The sequence below is a fragment of the Pan paniscus genome, chromosome 20 (genome assembly GCF_029289425.2).
Source record: "Pan paniscus chromosome 20, NHGRI_mPanPan1-v2.0_pri, whole genome shotgun sequence".
NCBI classification, from domain to species: domain Eukaryota; kingdom Metazoa; phylum Chordata; class Mammalia; order Primates; family Hominidae; genus Pan; species Pan paniscus.
Genome location: NC_073269.2, coordinates 5,402,945 through 5,420,672, shown reverse-complemented (window position 1 = coordinate 5,420,672; position 17,728 = coordinate 5,402,945). Strand labels below are relative to the sequence as shown.

The following is a 17,728-nucleotide window of genomic DNA, read 5'->3' as shown; positions in this document are numbered from 1 at the left end:
ACTCCCAGCCCCACGCCCTTCTCTAGAAAAACGGGCTCCTGCAGGAAAGGCACTTAGCCTGACCTGGTGCACCTGGAGCCTTACAAGGCATCAGCCCCACGTTCATGTTACTGGTTTCTGAGTGCGGGGTAGGCACCTCAAAAGGCACTGCCTTGCCTGTTTTTGCAGCTGGTTAAAGGAAAATGAATGAGTAGCTCATAGGTGTGGTCTCCGTGGCAGACGAAATCCACAGAATGTGCTGCGCCATGGACCCTGCCACGTGTGTACAACTAGGTCATGGCACCTGTGAGCCCATGGGTGGCACACGCCAGCCTCCCTTGGGGCCGTTCGGGCAGCCACACACTCACCTCTGCACCCGTCCTCCGCCGCCTCCTGCAGGGGGTAGACCACCGCCTCGCCCGCCTCCAGGTACGGCACCTGGACGACTACCTCGGCTCGCTGGTTGGATGACTCGTCCTGCAAGTGCAGAATGGAAGTCAGAGAGGGGCGGGGGCTCCATTTTCCATGTTATAAATTAACAAACCCACCCACACAGCCCGTAACTGCTACTGACACCCGCTGTTGCCCAGGCGGTCTGTCCTCAGCCAAGAGCAAACCCGAGAAACTGCAGCCCCTAAACACCCGGGGAAGATGGATTGAAAAAATACGAGACGCCGCGTGCAGTGGCTCACACCTGTAATCCCAGCACTTCAGGAGGCCAAGGGGGGTGCGGATCACTTGAGGTCAGCAGTTCGAGACCAGCCTGGCCAACCAAGTGAAACCCCATCTCTCTTAAAAATACAAAACTTAGCCGGGTGTGGTGGCCGGCACCTGTAGTCCCAGCTACACGGGAGACTGAGGCAGGAGAATCGCTTGAACCTGGGAAGCGGAGGTTGTGGTGGGCTGAGATCGCCCCATTGCACTCCAGCCTGAGCAACAGGAGCGAAACTACAACTCCCAGAAAAGAAAATCTGAAGCCGGGAATTGACCTCGCGGCGGAGTGCAGTGGCAACTCGGGCAGGCTGTGGACACCGGGCCAGCGTGGAGCTTGTGGCTGCAGGCAGCACCGGGATGGAAAACGGGGAAGGAAGCTGGAGGTGTAGGGTGAGGCCCAAGGCCAGCCCCAAGGGAGAGTGGAGGGGCGGCCGCAGAGCCTTTGCACCTCTGCCAGATTCAATGCAGACCTCGCTGAGTTCTTTGCATAAAAGACACAAAAAGACAGAGGCCTCCCGAACAACCCTGTCCAAACAAAATTATCTCCCTGTGGTTCCTTGGGCTTCATCCGACAACGACTGTCCCCAGCAGCGCCCCCTGCTCCCCAAGCCCCGAGTGGCCAGCCCTGGTCAGGCCCACACCCTCACCTGGCCCCCGGGGGTCTCCTCCGGCTCCTCGAAGACCAGGCCGTAGTGGACGATGAGAGTCTCGATGACGCGGGCCTGATGGGGATAATCCACCAGGGAGGAGAGGGACACGGTGGCCTCGGTGGGCCGTGGCCGAAGCAGCGTGGGCCCGAACACGATGCCCAGGTTCCCGGGGGTCATCTTGTTGTCCTGCTCCACCTCCACGATCCTGCGGGGTGGGCAGGGGCCAGGTGCTGAGCGGCTCCCGGGACCCCGCGCCCTCCACTCCATATGCCGGGACTCACCTGCGTAGGTGGCGCAGCAGGTACTGCAGCGAGGCCCGGTTCTCAGGCGGCAGGTCGCGCAGGAGCTCCCGCAGCCGACCGGCCATGGCCACCGCCACTGCCTGGCTCTCCGAGCCGTCCTGCCGGCCCCGGGACGCCGCCTTGGCCTCGGCCTCTGCCTTCAGGCTGTCCTTGGCCAGCCCTACGAGCTCGTGGTAGAGGCGGAAGGAGATGAGCGGCTCGGGAAGCTGTGCAAAGTCAACAAGGGTCAGCAGGTGTTGGTGGGCCTGGCCCAGCCCCCACGTGTGCCTGCCACGCCCCCAGCCTCAGCCCCACCCCCACAAAGCACTGGCCACACCCCACCGAGCTCGGGTTCCACCCAGAGCGGCGTCAGTCCCCTTTCCCAGCCCAGCATGAGCCCTGCCCCTCCTACCCGGGGCACACCCCCAGCTCCACTCCCTTTCTCGCTCTGCCCACGCGTGCCCCGCCCTGCAGGTACCCTAACGAGCTCCGGCTCTACTCAGCATAGTCTGACCCCTTCCCCATCACCTGCGAAGTGCTGGTCCCACTCCCATCCCAGCCCAGCTCCGCCCTTCCCCAGACATGACCACGCCCCTATCCCCAGTCCCGCCCTTCCCCAGGGATGACCACGCCCCTGGCCCCAGCCGCGCCCCTGCCAAGCCCTGGTCACACTCACCCTGCCCCAGCCTCGCCCCACCAAGCCCAGGCCCCACCGCCAGCCCTGCACTTGTCTAGCCTCAGCCCCGCCCCTAGCCTCATACGGGTCCCTGCCAAGCGCTGAACACGCCCATCCTGCTCTGGCCACGCCCCACCGAGCCCCGCCCCCGCCCCCGCCCCAGCACAGCGTCAGGTGAGCTTCTGCCGTGGCCACACCCCTGCCACGTGCTGACCAAGCCCCACCCCGCCCCTCCTGTCCCTGTCCGTGCCTCGGCGCAGAACTGGCCCCGCCCCGCTCCTACCGTGACCACGCCCCCAGCCTCAGCCCTGCCCTGCCAGGCACTGTCCCGCCCACCCTGTCCTCCCCAGGCCCCCGCTTGCGCCAGTCCTGCTCCAGCTCAGTCCTGCTCCAGCTCCCGGACCCCCACCCCGCCTCCTCCTGCCTGGCTACGCCCCTTCCAGGCTCTGCCTGGCCACCTCAGGTGGGTCTCACCTGACGCAGGTAGAGCTTGAGGACGTTGCTGATGTCGTGGGGCGAGGCCTGCGACAGCTCGACCAGCTCCTTGCCGTTCTCGAAGGCCTGGCACAGCTTCTCCACGCGCGTCTTTACCCCATTGACCCGGTAGATGCCCTGCGGGAGCCCCGGGTGGGGAGGCCCATCAGCCTCGGCCCACTCCCGCCTCCTCGCTGTGAGCCGCCTCCTCCCCCGCCTCACCTTGGTGCGCAGCGCCCGCCGCTCGATCTCGCAGACGCACTTCTTGACGATGAAGGGCACGCCGTCGGGGGCGCTGCGGGCCGCGTGGCTGAAGTCCTGGCCGAACAGCTGCAGGCGGCCCTGCAGCTTCTTGTGCCCGCACTGTATGGCCAGCGTCTCCAGACATTTCTTATGGCAGGCCAGGCAGCACTGGGGGCGGCCAGAGTGAGTGAGCCCAGCCCCGGGGCGCCCAGCTCAGCGCAGCCCCCAGCGGCTCCACCCCACCTCCCCGGGGCCGCTCACAGCCCCCACACGGCAGCTTCTGCAAACACAAGCTGGACAGTGGCTCGTGGCTTCCACCCCAGGGGTGATCCCGCCTGCCACTGTGGCCTCCTCTCCTTCCCGCCCCTTGGTTTTCTGGACACAGCTCCAGGGCCTTTGCCCTCCAGGTCTTCTGGCCACAGCCCCTGGGCTCTTCACCCTCCAGGTCTGCCCCCTGCCTCGCTGCCTCAGAGAGCCAACCCTGCCCCCCAAAACTAAAGGAGCCCACCCCACTCCCTCCGTTCGCTTCCTTCCAAAGGCGGCCGACTGCTCCCTGCTCTGGGCCGGACCTTCCTGAGGGCACACAGGCCGGCGGTGCCGGGCACCCCAAAGGCTCCCGAAGGCTCCCAGCTGTCCGTCGGGGCGTCCCACTCACCTCTTCACACTCAGCACCCTGGAAGTAGACGTAGCTGTTGCACTCGCGGCACTTGGCGGGCGTGCGGAGCTTCCGGAGCCGGTGAGTACGGGCCGCCTTGGACAGCCCCTCGTGGCGGAACGGTCCACTGGACACGGCCACCGGCAGCTCAGGGGTCATGCCGTTGAGGTCAGCTGCGGGCAGCACAGGCAGCCGGTGTCACCAAGGCAGGTCAGGGCCAGGCCCATGGACTGTGTCCAAACCCCCCTCTCTCTCCAGCCCCGTCAGGGGACCCTCACCCTGCTCAAAGGCTGAAGCCCCGGCTCCACCGTCTGGGTCCACCAGCTCCTCCGTGGACGACATGGTGCCACTGGATGACGTCCGCTCGAACTTCTTAAAGTCCCCTGGGCGGGAATCAGGACTGTTCAGACTCCCCCAGCCAGGGGGGCCCCCTCCATCACCCCGGTGCGTGATGAAACCCTGAGGCCCAGGAGAGGCGGCAGCTCCACACCCCAGCCCGCCAGAGAGCCTCCCTCACCTGCGCCAGGGCCGGGGTCCAGCCCACTGTCCGAGTCTGAGATCGAGAGCGGCCATGACTTGTGAACCTGGTGTCCTCGCCCGGCTGGAGAAAGAGGCGTCTCTGGTGAAGGGCCAGGGTGGGTGGCAGGGAGCCAGCGTCCGCCCCTGGGACCCGCCGGACACTCACCCCTGTGGTCCTTGGCAGGTGTGCCCTCAGTGCACCCGCCTTCTTCTGGGGGGCTCCCGGCAGCCTCGGGCCGCGCCACATCACTCACGTTGAAGCTGCTCTTCCGGGCACGCATGACGGGGAACCTAGTGGAAGAAACCGGGAAAAGGAGGGGAGGTGATGGGGGGCAAGACAGCTTCATCTTCATGCCCCCGACAGAGGGAAGCCCGGCTCCCAGGCAGGGCCTTGTGCGCCGGGGACAGAGCAGCTGGGTGGCGGTACCAGGCGTTGGCGGAGACGTGGGGCTCAAAGTCGTAGTGCACATCGGGCTCCTGGTCCCGCTGCAGCTGGCGCACGTGGGAGGCGTACTGCTGGCCTGGGTCATACAGCTTGCTGCTCTCACACAGCATCTGGAAGTGCACGGGCAGCGGCGCCGTCTGCATATGCATCATCTGGTAGTAGGAGATCGTGGCCTGCGGGCGGCACCGGAGAGCGGAGGGGTCAGTGGGAGGCCGCCCTGTCCCCCATCCCCGCCCGGGCGGCCGGAGCACCCCACGCACCGACTTGATGGTTTGGTCGCTCTGCCGGATGACCTCCTGGATCTGCCGCAGCGCCGTCACCTTGGTATCCTCCAGCTCCTGCTTCTGCGTCTTCGCGTCGGCCACGCAGGTGCGGTAGGTGGCCATAGCTTCCTCCGCCTGCGGTGGGGGCGGGGCACACAGAGAGAGGCCTCAGCCCGGGGTGCAGGACTCAGACAGAAACCTCAGGGAGGCGGGGCTGACGCCTGTCATCCCAGCGCCTCGGGAGGCCACAGTGGGAGACTTGCTTGAGGCCAGGAGTTCGAGACCAGCCTGAGCAACATGGTGAGACCCTCCCCCACATCTTTTTTTTTTTTTTTTTTTTTTTTTTTTTTTTTGAGACGGTGTCTTGCTCTGTAGCCCAGGCTGGAGTGCAGTGGTACGATCTCGGCTCACTGCAACCTCCACCTACCGGGTTCAAGCAATTCTCCTGCCTCGGCCTCCCAAGTAACGGATTACAGGTGCCCCCCACCCACCACACCCGGTTAATTTTTTGTAATTTTAGTAGAGATACAGGGGTTTCACCATGTTGGCCAGGCTGGTTTCGAACTCCTGACCTCATATGATCTGCCCGTCTCAGCCTCCCAAAGGGCTGGGATTACAGGTGTGAGCCACCACACCCAGCCTGAGACCCCCATCTTTATAAATAATTTTTTTTTTTTTTTTTTTTTTTTTGAGACAGAGTCTTGCTCTGTCGCCCAGGCTGGAGTGCAGTGGCGCGATCTCGGCTCACTGCAAGCTCCACCTCCCGGGTTCACGCCATTCTCCTGCCTCAGCCTCCCGAGTAGCTGGGACTACAGGCACCCACCACTACGCCCAGCTAATTTTTTGTATTTTTAGTAGAGACGGGGTTTCACCCTGTTAGCCAGGATGGTCTTGATCTCCTGACCTTGTGATCTGCCTGCCTCAGCCTCCCAAAGTGCTGGGATTACAGGCGTGAGCCACTGCGCCCGGCCAAGAATTTTTTTTAAATGAGCTGGGTGTGGCGGCACACGCCTGTGGTCCCAGCTACTCTAGAGGCTGAGGCGAGAAAATTGCTTGAGCCCAGGAGGTGGAGGCTGCAGTGAGCCATGATCAAGCCACTGCACTCCAGCCTGGGTGACAGAACAAGACACTGTCTCAAAAATAATAATAATTTAAAAATCAAGGCCGGGCACGGTGGCTCACGCCTGTAATCCCAGCACTTTGGGAGGCTGAAGCGGGTGGATCACGAGGTCAGGAGTCTGAGACCAACCTGGCCAAGATGGTGAAACTCTGTGTCTACTAAAAATACAAAAAAATTAGCTGGGCCTGGTGGCCGGCGCCTGTAATCTCAGCTACTCGGGTGGCTGAGGCAGAGAACTGTGTGAACCTGGGAGGCAGAGGTTGCAGTGAGATCTCACCACTGCACTCCAGCCTGGGCAACAGAATGAGACTCTGTCTCCAAAAAACCAATTGGCCGGGCGCAGTGGCTCATGCCTATAATCCCAGCACTTTGGGAGGCCGAGGTGGGCGGATCATGAGGTCAGGAGATCAAGACCATCCTGGCTAACACAGTGAAACCCCATCTCTACTAAAAATACAAAAAATTAGCCGGGCGTGGTGGCGGGCGCCTGTAGTCCCAGCTATTCGGGAGGCTGAGGCAGGAGAATGGCGTGAACCTGGGAGGCGGAGCTTGCAGTGAGCCGAGACTGTGCCACTGCACTCCCGCCTGGGTGACAGAGCTAGACTCCGTCTCAAAAACAAACAAAAAAACAAAGAAAAAACAAAAACAAAGGCCTGGAGGTAGTAAATGTGACACCAAGCATTGGCTCTCCTCCTCCAGGGACCTCCAGCCCTGCCTCCACCCGCCCTCACCTTGTTCTTGGCCTCCTCCTCCAGCCGCCGCCGCTTGTCCAGGGTCTTGGTGGCCGTGCTGCCTGCTCCCGGCGCGGTGCCAGCCTGCTCCTCCTCCGCCTTGGCCACGAGGAAGCGAGCCTTGTCGTGGTCCTCGCAGCGCTGCGTGTAACCCTGCTTGGCCTTGCGCAGGTTGGACTCCGCCTCTTGCTGTGGGTGTGGGAGCCAGGAGGCCAGTTCCAACCCTATCCTCGGATGGGACTCAGTCTCCCCAGCTCCTCCTTTCCTCCCCACCCCCATCCCTCTCACCAAGGCCCCATGGCCCAGCTGGGCATGCAGAGAACCCTGCACAACAATTGGCAGCGGAAAAACAGGAGGAGTGGCCGGGCGCGGTGGCTCACGTCTGTAATCCCAGCGCTTTGGGAGGCCGAGGCAGGCGGGTCACTTGAGGTCAGCAGTTTGAGACCAGCCTGGCCAACATAGTGAAACCCCGTATCTACCCAAAATTTAAAACAATTAGCCGGGCATTGTGGTGCACGCTTGTAATCCCAGCTACTCGGGAGGCTGAGGCACTAGAATCGCGAATAGCTTGAACCCAGGAGGCGAAGGTTGCAGTGAGCCAAGATTGCACCACTGCACTGCAGCCTGGGCAACAGAGATTCCAGCTCAAAAAAAAAGAAAAGAACGGGAGGAGGCACCCATAACAGGACCCTCGGAGAAATGGGTGTCCCGTGTGCCCGCTCTGCAGCCCAGGAAGTTGAGGCGCAGCCAAGCTCTGCACAGAGGCTCACACGGCAGCCTCTGCAGACACGCACACCAACCCCCCACGGGAGCGTCTCCGGGCTCTTTTGCTTTCACTTCCCTCCTCACAGACGAGAACAGAGAAGCCGCCCAGGCAGGAAGCCAGGCGCCCACAGGTTGGCAGGAAGAGCACTTAGTCAAAAACCTGTGGGCTCGGGGGCCACACCTCACACCCTGCACCATCAGATTCACACACAAACAAACGGACTCATCCAATTACTAGGAGACCGCCAGGCGCCGTGGGTCACACCTGTAATCCCAGTGCTTTGGGAGGCCGAGGCAGGAGGATCACTTGAGGCCAGGAGTTTGAGACCAGCCTGGTCAACATAGTGAGACCCCATCTCTACAAAAAAATTTAAAAATTTAGCCAGACGTGGTGGCGCACACCTGTGGTCCTAGCTACTCGAGACCAGCCTGGCCAACATGATGAAACCCCATCTCTACCAAAAATATAAAAATTAGCCGAGCACGGTGGCTTATGCCTATAATTCCAGCACTTTGGAAGGACGAGGTGGGCAGATTACCTGAGGTCAGGAGTTCGAGACCAGCCTGGCCAAGGTGGTGAAACCCCATCTCCACTAAAAATACAAAAATTAGCCAGGCATGGTGGCTGGCACCTGTAATCCCAGCTACTTGGGAGGCTGAGGCAGAAGAATCGCTTGAGCCCAGGAGATAGAGGTTGCAGTGAGCTGAGATCGATCCACTGCACTGCAGCCTGGGCGACAGAGTGAGACTCTTGTCTCAAAAAAAAAAAAAAAAAAAAAAAAAGACTACTGCCAACAATCACAGGTTTCTACCTGGCAAAATAGGCCACAGGTAAAAATCAAAAGTCAAACAGTAAATTGTGGGAGGGGAATGGGGGGAGTCTAAAACTCACATGATTAAGGCCTAAGTTCTCTAATATGTAAAAAGCTTTGACAAATCAATAATAAGCCACTGTCCAGTACAAAGTAAGCAAAGGATAAGAACTAAGCAAAGGTTAAGAACTGAGGGTTCACAGAAGAGGAAAAGCAGGGCTGTGGCCTGGGAGGGTAGCTCATACACGCATGCCCCTTGACCCAGCAGTTCTATTTTGGGCACTGATCCCTCAGGCATCCTTGAGACAGGGGCACAAGCTTGTCATAGCAATGGTGTTCGTAACAGCAACAGCTCAGCCACTCCCAAGACGTCCATGAAGTAACCTACTCAATCTCCTCAGCTGAGCCCTGCACAGCCGAAAAAAGGGGTTCAGGCTGCTTCATGCTGACTGATATGGGGTGAGCCTCTCTATACGGAGGTAAGGATAAAAATCAGGAGCAGAACAGGGCATGAGGTGAGCTGTCCTCGTGTGTACAAAACAGGGCAGATATGTGTTTGCCGGTACGTGCTGGAAGGAGCTAGGAGGGTGCGTTTCACTGCAGACCGTGTTAACACAGCTAAAAAGCAAACAAAAACTGGGCAACATAGTGAGTATACAAAAAATACAAAAAAATGAACTGGGTGTGATGGCTGGTGCCTGTAGACCCAGGAACTCAGGAGGCTGAGGTGGGGGGATCATTGCAGCCCAAGAAGGCAAGTCTACAGTGAGGTATGATTGCATCACTGCAGTCCAGCCTGGGTGACAGAGCGAGACCCTATCTCAAAACAAGCAAAGAAACAAACAAAAAGGCGCCGGCGTCTTTGAAATAACCCAAAAGCGAAGTGGGAAGAGAATACAGGCAGGAGGCCGGGTGGGTGCGGTGGCTCACGTCTGTAATCCCAGCACTTTGGGAGGCCGACGCGGGTGGATCACCTGAGGTCAGGAGTTCGAGACCAGCCTGACCACTATGGTGAAACCCCGTCTCTACTAAAAATACAAAAATTAGCCAGGTGTGGTGGCGTGCTTCTGTAATCCCAGCTACTCGGGACGCTAAGGCAGGAGAATTGTTTGAACCAGGGAGATGGAGGTTGCAGTGAAAGCCCAGATGGTGCCATGGCACTCCAGCCTGCAGCCTGGGCGACAGAGAGAGACTCCGTATCAAAAAAAAAAAAAAAAAAGAATACATGCAGGAGCATGGCGCTTTCCCAGTCCTGAGAGACCATCAGTCTCCCTCAACCCGGAGACCTGCTGCTTACAACCGAGGGAGGCAAGGCTTCTCCCCATTTCTGCAGGGACAGCAGTGAGCGCCGGGCTCCTGGGTCCTTCCAGGCAGAGCTGGGGGCGATGCGGCTGGAGCATCTCCGACCCGGCTTGGGGCCCAGCCTGCGAGGCCGCGCATGCGCAGGAGGCCGGGGCGTGTGCGGAGCTCGCCGCAGGGCCCTCGCTATGGGGCTGGGGCTGGGACTGCGCCTGCGCCGAGGCCCGCTGCCCGCCCCCGCCCGCCCCCGCCCGCCCCCGCCCGCCCGCCTCACCAGCTTCCTCTGGGCGCGGTGCCAGGCCTCCTTGATCTCCTTCCTGCGCTTCTCGTGTTCCAGCCGCCGCAGGGTCAGGGGCTGGGGCGAGACGGGCCGTGAGTGGGTACCCCGGTGACACCCCCGCCCAGCCCGCCCTCCCAGGCACCACGCACCTGCATGAATGTCTGGGTCTGCAATGTGCCCACCGCCTGCACCATGCCGTGGCCGAACTCCAGGTCCTGCTCCAGGGCCAGCGAGTAGATGGACAGGAGCGGCATGTGGGGCTGTGGGTGGGGCACCGGGTCACTGGGTGGGGAGGGATGGAGGCAGGGCGGCCCCAGCACCCCCAGCCGCCAGCTCCCTGGTCCCTGCAGCCACCCCCGTTAATGTAGAGGGGAAGCCCCTGCTCTTGGTCCCTGGGCCCTTGAAATGGGGCTGAGACTCACACCCGGGCCCAGGGACCCCCGCCCCATGCCCGTGGGGCCCCCACCTCCTGCATGACGCTCTGTCTGCAGTTGTGAGCGATCTTCTGCAGGCCCTTGGCAAACTCCATCTCTGCGGGCCGGAGAGGGGTGTGAGGTGCTGGGACAAGGCCTTCCCAGCTCACCCAGAACCCCCTCCCTCCAGACCCACCCTGCTGGGACCCCAGCTCTCACCCAGCGTCGTCCGCTTCTCCAGGTAGCTGATGAGGTCCTTCATGTACTTGGCCATGTTCTTGGCATACAGCAGTGCGGCATCCACGCCCCCCTCACAGCGCTGTAGCAGCACGTCCACCTCCTCGGCGGGCAGGCAGCCTGCAGGGAACGGGGGCCTGCTCAGCCTGGCCCGACCTCCGCAATGGCCCACCCCTCAAATGCCTGCCTGCCACTGGGTGGGGGCTTACCGGCGTCACAGTCATCCAGGCTGGGAGGGGTGCCCTCACTGCCCGGTCCATACAGGCTTTCCATGGACTGTAGGACGGAGACACAGGTGAGACCAGCCCCATGCGGGGCCCTGGGCAGTGCCCACCCTTCAGGGGACGGTTGCTGCCCCCCCCAGAGAGGGAAACCAAGGCGCACAGGGGAAGCAGGGTGACTGTCCGGGCCCTGCAGACCTGAACCCGGCTGGCCGCCAGAAGCTGGACACAGGTGGCCCTGGCCCACCCCACTCACCTGGCTCGAGTCCCCAGGAGGCACTGCTAGGAGGGTGCTGCTGTCCACTTCACCCATGAGGAACTCGGACACTCTGCAGGGCCAGCGGGGTCACCATCGAGAGACACCCGGGCCCCCCACGCTCCCTTGCCCTGCCCCACAGGCTCCTGTGCTCACGTGCTACTGAAGGCCACAGCAATCGTCTCCAGGGCCTTCTCAAACTCCTGTTTCTCCAGATCATTGTTGCTCTCATAATGGAAGGCTGGGAAGCAGAGATAAGGACAAGGAGGTGGGCCCACTCTGGGAGGTGACCATCCCTGCAAGAACTGACCGGAGCCCTTAACCCAGGGGGAACAGCAGGGAGCTTGTGCCTGTCAAACTCCTATGCATCCTTCAAAACCCACTTCAAACATCCCCTCCTCCAGGATGCCCTTCTAGGCAGAGAGCCCTCGCAGCCCTGTTCCAGCAGGCTGACCTTTGACCTTGGCAATGAGGGTGCCGGCTGCGGTGAGCGTCTCCACGGTGTTCAGCAGCGGGTACTTGGAGATGATCTGATGCATGACACGCAGAGCCTCACCCAGGCACTCGTGGGCCCGCGGGCGGCGGGCCTCAAGGAGGTCTGCTGGGGAGAGTCGGAGTGAGCAGTGGGGTAGGGCCCAGTCCCAGGGAAAGTCTGTCCACCTCCTCCCTCTTCAGAGCTCTTGTTCCCAGATGGGGAAACTGAGGCAGAGGTGGAAGACGGCAGATGCCTGGGGCTCATTTCGAGACTGCGGGGAGGGCACTGTCCCTCCCTGGGCTACTGGCCAGATCAACAAAGGCCAGACCTTGGCCTAGGCACTCTGCTGCTCAGAACACTCTTTTCCTGTCCCTCCAGAAAGCAAACTGCCTCTTGTCCTTCAAGCTACAGTCCTGCAGCCCCTTCCTCCATGCAGCCCACCAGGCTCCTTCCCTGCCCTAACTCCTCAGGACTGCTCAAAGCCCTGTCCAGGTCTCTCTCTGCCCTTCCTAAGTGAGGAAACTGAGGCATAGAGAGGGGAAGCCATTTCTCAACAATCACACAGCTTTTCCATCTACACTAGCTCTGAAGGCGTGAGAACGCCAGGCAGAGGGATCCTGCCTGGCTTTATCTCCAGGGCAATAGGGAGCCATAGAAGGTGTTAGAACAGAGGAGGTCAGATCTGACTGTTGGAACCTGGCTTTCACTGCCCTCCTCAGCCAGGGGTGGTGGCTTACACCTGTGACCCCAGCACTTTGGGAGGCTGAGGCAGGAGGACGGGTTGAGCCCAGGAATTCAAGACCAGCCTCGGCAAAACAGTAAGACCCTGTCTCTGTAAGAAATAAAATAAAGAATAAAAAGCTAAATGCCCTCATCGAACGTTCTCAATTGGAAGAAGAAAAAAGCAGACAGGGCCAAGCACAGTGCCTCATGCCTGTAATCCCAGCACTTGGTGAGGCCAAGGCAGGCAGATCACTTGAGGTCAGGAGTTCGAGACCATCCTGGCCAACATGGCGAAACCCTGCCTCTACTAAAAATACAAAAAGTAGCAGCGTGGTGGCACTCCTCTGTAATCCCGGCTACTCGGGAGGCTGAGGCAGGAGAATCACTTGAAGCTGGGAGGCGGAGGTTGCAGTGAGCCGAGATCGCGCCACTGCACTCCAGCTGGGTGACAGAGGGAGACTCCTCCATCTCAAAAAGAAAGGAAAGAAAAGAAAAGAAGGAAAGAAAAGAAAAAAGCAGAGAGTACAGGCGAAGCATCGAGAGCCAGGCACACACCATGTAGTGGAAACAAACCCACGGAATTCGTAGGAGGGGAAAGGTACCCGGGAGGACAGAGGCCAGCGGGAGGGGCAGCTTTGACGCCTGACTGTACCGCTCAGAGGATGTCCCAAATACGAAATGAAATCTGAAAAAGTAAGTGCCCCGTCCCTTTCGGCACCGAAGACCCCAGGTGAATGTCACCTCCGGGAAGAGACCGACCGAGTCACCCGCCAGAGATACCCCCCCACCGGACCGGAACATGTCTTCGCTGCTGGATACGAGGCGGACTCCGGGAATGGGATTAGGGCTCCAGGAGCTCCGGGAAGCCGCTGGGAGGCCCCGGCCACGCCCCTTCTCGGGACCTGCCAGCCGGGCACCCGGCACTCCGCGTGCGCGGCCGGCGCATGGACCCCCGCTGTCCCCGCACACCCCCCACCCGGGAAGCCGGCGGCCGGCACGACCCCTGCGCAGCGCAGGGATGCCCAGGTGCGCACGGCCAGGCCAGGCGCGCGGCAGCCGCTGCTCCCCTACCGCGGGCGGCAAACGGCCCGAGCGCCACGTGCTCCCGGACGCGGCGGGACCCAGCGCCCGGCACCTGTCCCCTCACCTCGGGGGCCCGCCCGGCAGCGCACGGGGCCCTCGTCCAGCACTGGGTGCGCCGTCCCGCAGATACACATGGCGCAGCCGTCGGGGCGCGGAGACCGCGAGCGCGTGGGGCCTGGCAGCTGACCGATGGGGGTCTCCGGTGGCCAAACCGGCTCCGGCCGGTCAGGAGGCCCCGCCCCCGCGAGGGAAACCCCGCCCTGGGGTCCCGTTCGCCCCAGCCTGGGTCCTTCCTTACCCGCAGAGCTTCGAGGTGGGGAGGGTCGAGGACGGGCAGGGAAACTGAGGCCCAGACCTGAAGCCCGGGAACGAGGAAGCCCGGGAAGTGTCGGGGTGGCACCGTCCACGTGGGTCCCCTCCTAGCTGCCTGCACGCGGGTCCCCAAGCTGTGGGGTGGACCCCACAACCATCGCTGCATGCAGGTGGCCCCATTTTATAGATAAGTCACCTGACACCTACAGAGGGAAGGGGCTCGCCAGGGTCTCAGCAGCTGAGAAGCATCGGGACTAGAGCCCACATCCTAGCCGCCAGGGTCTTCTCCGGCCTGGGGCGGCCCCGAGACGCACAGAAGGCGCCCCCAGCCGGGCGCGGTGGATCAGGTCTGTTATCCCAGCACTTTGGGAGGCGGAGCCGGGAGAACGGTTTTTAGCTCGGGAGTTCTAGACCAGCCTGCGCAATATGGGGAGACCCCGGTGTCTACAAAAAATACAAAAACTGGCCGGGCGCGATGGCTCACGCCTGTTATCCTGGCGCTTTGGGAGGCCGAGGTGGGTGGATCACTTGAGATCAGGAGTTCAAGACCAGCCTGGCCAAAATGGTGAAACCCCATCTCTACTAAAAAAAAGAAAAAAAGAAAAAAAGAAAAAAAAATTAGCCGGGCACGGTGGCGCGCCCCTGCAATCCCAGCTACTCGGGAGGCTGAGGCAGAAGAACCACTTGAACCCAGGAGGTGGAGGTTGCAGTGAGCTGAGATCTCGCCCCTGCACTCCAGCCTGGGTGACAGAGTGAGACTCTGTCTCAAAAAAAAAAAAGAAAGAAAGAAAGAAAGAAAGAAAGAAAGAAAAAAAGAAAAGCCCGGGCACGGTGGCTCATGCCTGCTGTAATCCCAGCACTTTGGGAGGCTGAGGCATGCGGATCACGAGGTTAGGGGTTTGAGACCAACCTAGCCAATATGGTGAAACCCCATCTCTACTAAAAATACAAAAATTAGACAGGTGTGGTGGCACGCACCTGTAGTCCTAGCTACTCAGGAGCCTGAGGCAGAAGAATCACTTGAACCCGAGAGAGGAAGGTTGCAATGAGCCGAGATCGCGCCACTGCACTCCAGCCTGGGCGACAGAGTGAGACTCCATCTCACTATCTCAAATAAAATAAATAAAATAAAATAAATCAGGTGCAGTGGCTCATGACTGTAGTCTCAGGTACTCGGGAGGCAGAGGTGGGAGGATGGCTTGAGCCCAGGAGTTCAAGGTAACAGTGAGCCTCAATCACACCACTGGACTCCAGCCTGGGCAACAGAGCAAGACCCTGTATCAAAAAAAAAAAAAAAAAAAAAGTGCCCCACCCTGGCTGGCCCAGTTCAGACCTCCTGCAGGAGCCTGGGAGCTGAGCCCCGCCCAGGCCAGGCCTCCAAGGAAGCGCCAGGATCGGAAAGGAACCGAGATTAGGGTTTCCCCAGGAAACCAGCCTAGCCCCCGCCCCTGGGACCAGATAACCCGGGGGCTCCCACTCCTCCCAGTGGGGACCGGGCCTTCCCCATCTAGTGCCCTGAAGGTGCAGAGGCCACTCCACCACTTGAGGTCCAGTCCTGGCTCTGCCCTGCCCTGGCTGGGTGAGCCAGGGGTCAGGGCCTCACTAGAGACTTAGTTTCGTCATCTGTAAAATGGGCGGCTGCTGGGAGCAGATCAGAGCGCCTGGCATGACCCTGGCACTGTGGTTTCTGGGAGGAGCCGGGGGCTGAAGGCAGCACATGAGGTGCCCGCCTGGGCTGCCAGGGACAAACAGGAAGCAGATGAAAATAACTCGGCAGGAAGCAGGGCTGTCAGCGGCCGCGTGGAGGAGAAAACGGAACTGCCGGCCTGCAGGCCGCTGGGTCCCAGCACCTCCAGCCGCCTGATGCCCCCATCCTGCCCCTCGCCATGCCTCCTGAATCTCTCTCCACCCAGACCTCAGCCAACCCCCAGTTTGCTTCATTCCAAGACACAGATCTGCCCCCGTCTGTCCTGTGCTCTAACACCTTCTATGGCTCCCCATTGCCCTTCTGCCTGGCGTTGTCGTGCCTTCATCCTACACCAGCGGCACCCCACACCTTGGCCCCCAAATGCATTCTCTGTTTCTATGTTTCTGAGCCTGTGCATGGGACATTTCCTCTGCCTTTCCCTCCTAATTGCCATCAGATCCTTTAAAAAAAATAAAGTGGGCACCCTCTTGAGCCAGTGTACGCTCAGGGACTCCCCCACCAAACTCCTACACATCCCTCAGAGCCTTAGCTGTCATGGCCTCTTCCACACAGCCCTCCCTGCCATCTGAGCCTCCCTCCCTTCTGAGCCTCCCCAAGTCCCTCCCTCCATCCTCCCTTGGGTCTGGCTCTGTCTTCCACCCAGGCCTTGGTGTCCCCGTGGCTCTCACCGTCATGCAACACACACTCCTTAAGTTTCTCAAGGCCCTCAGCGAAGCGGGCCACGTCCGCCAGCAGATGGGAGATGTCCTCGACGACGTCCGGGCCAGCACCCTCGGTGGGCAGCTCGCCCGGGCTGGCGGCTGTCAGTGGGCTCCGGTGGCTCCGGCCCAGTGTCCAGGAGGCAGCACCCGACAGGGGGAAGCCAGCCGCGCTGGCGTGGCGGCTCAGGCTGGTGGGCCGCTTGAGGGTCCCTGTGGCCTTGACGCCGGAGGACCCAGAGGCCGGCTCCAGGCTTGGTCCAGGGAACACCGCGTCAGCCCCATCCTTCCTGGGCAGCTCCTTGGGCAGGTCCGAGGGGAGCTCGTTAAAGGGATTTTCCGGCCTGGACACGGCCTCAGTTTCCCCAGAAATGAAGTGGGGCTGTGGAGGGCCACCATCACCCTGACCCCACAGGGGTCAAAGGCCAGAGGTCACAGGGCCGAGATTTGGTAGTGTACCCCCCCCACCTGTTACCCAACATCCTCTTCCCTAGAGCTTTCACAAACAACGGTCCTTGCCCAAACCACAGCCGGGGCGGGGCCTGCGGGGAGGCGCGGGAGGGGGGTCCCCACTTCCTGGTGGGGGTGGGGAGGGTCCTCAGCCCTTCAAGCCCCCCTCAGGCTCCTACAACGCAGCTGCTTTAAGTGAACACACTTCTGACTCTGTCTGTCCCCTAAAGGTCCATGGAACCCCAGAGCTTATGGGCAGCCCCAGGCCTTGTAGACATCCCGGACCCCCAAGCTCTGTAGACCCCCCCCCCAGCTTTGTAGACACCCCAGGCCTGGGGACACTCCCCAACCTCTGAACCTGGTGGATCCCATTAGAGGATCTGCTGCCCGATCAACCTTCAGCCCAATGGCCAGGCCACAGCCCTCCCATCTCAACGGCCCCCAGAGCCCCCAGATTGCCTAAGCCCCCAACCTGCAGCGGCCCAAACACAACATCGTCCCAACCCGGCACCCTCCCTTCCTGCTCCCTGGGCCCCGCGGCCAGCCCTGGATGGAGTGGAGGGAGGCGGCCACCACTCCCAGGGTCCCTACCGTGAGCCGAATGCCGGGGTCCCGGCCTCTCTGCTGTGGCCCCTGCCGTCCCGCCCGGTAGGGGCTGTAGCTGGCACGAGCCCCCAGCCGCCGCCCCAGCATGAGCCCCGAGCACAGGGCGGGTCCCTGTCCCCCTGCGGCCCGGCGTCAGCTCCGGGTCTCACCCGGGCTCCACTCACCCCCGAGGGCTGCGGGCTGGGGCTTCCCGCGCGGTTCTTTTTCGAGATGGAAGGGGTTTTCATGAGCTCTCGTTTCTTCCTGGAGAACATGATGGGGCCCCGGCCGGGAGCCCGAGGGGGCGGGCTGGGTCAGGCGGGCTGGGGGGTCTCAGCGCTGCAGCTCCCGGCGCTGGCCGCTTCGGGACCACATTGTCGCCGGCCACCCCCTCCCCAGCTGTCAGGCCCACGTGACAGGCCCGGCCGTCACTGGCGGGCCCTCCCCCCAACAGGAAAAGGCTTCGGGGAGGCGGCGACGCGGCCTCGCCCCCGACCCTTCCCGGCCTCAGCCTGCGGCTCTGCGGAGTGGGCGCGAAGGTGAGGTCGCAGGCCCCGCCCCCAGCCCCGGGCCGCGCCCCCCCTTCCGCTTTCGGGAGCCTGGAGACGCGCCGCTCGCGGGGTGGGACCGGGAGCCCCTGCCTGACGCTGGCGGGCACGGG

General features: G+C 61.6%; 1 protein-coding gene across 7 annotated transcripts in view; it reads right to left on the bottom strand.

The window, feature by feature from the left end:
* The window catches only part of ARHGAP45 (Rho GTPase activating protein 45), a 20,152-nt gene extending 2,424 nt beyond the window's left edge, over window positions 1-17,728 (bottom strand). The window contains exons 1-22 of one of the 7 annotated variants that reach the window (XM_034946339.4): window positions 17,253-17,728; window positions 16,003-16,333; window positions 11,488-11,631; window positions 11,190-11,274; window positions 11,034-11,106; window positions 10,766-10,832; window positions 10,539-10,676; window positions 10,373-10,437; window positions 10,056-10,166; window positions 9,901-9,981; window positions 6,751-6,939; window positions 4,897-5,034; window positions 4,619-4,809; window positions 4,358-4,482; window positions 4,190-4,273; window positions 3,951-4,055; window positions 3,673-3,845; window positions 2,997-3,185; window positions 2,775-2,912; window positions 1,625-1,851; window positions 1,341-1,548; window positions 348-456 (exon numbers count right to left, since the gene is read on the bottom strand). In XM_034946339.4, coding sequence (XP_034802230.3) covers window positions 348-456; window positions 1,341-1,548; window positions 1,625-1,851; window positions 2,775-2,912; window positions 2,997-3,185; window positions 3,673-3,845; window positions 3,951-4,055; window positions 4,190-4,273; window positions 4,358-4,482; window positions 4,619-4,809; window positions 4,897-5,034; window positions 6,751-6,939; window positions 9,901-9,981; window positions 10,056-10,166; window positions 10,373-10,437; window positions 10,539-10,676; window positions 10,766-10,832; window positions 11,034-11,106; window positions 11,190-11,274; window positions 11,488-11,631; window positions 16,003-16,333; window positions 17,253-17,342 — 3,061 coding nt within the window. In that variant the 5' untranslated portion in view covers window positions 17,343-17,728. The other 6 variants (XM_063600724.1, XM_034946337.3, XM_063600723.1 and 3 more) reach the window with 6 other exon arrangements.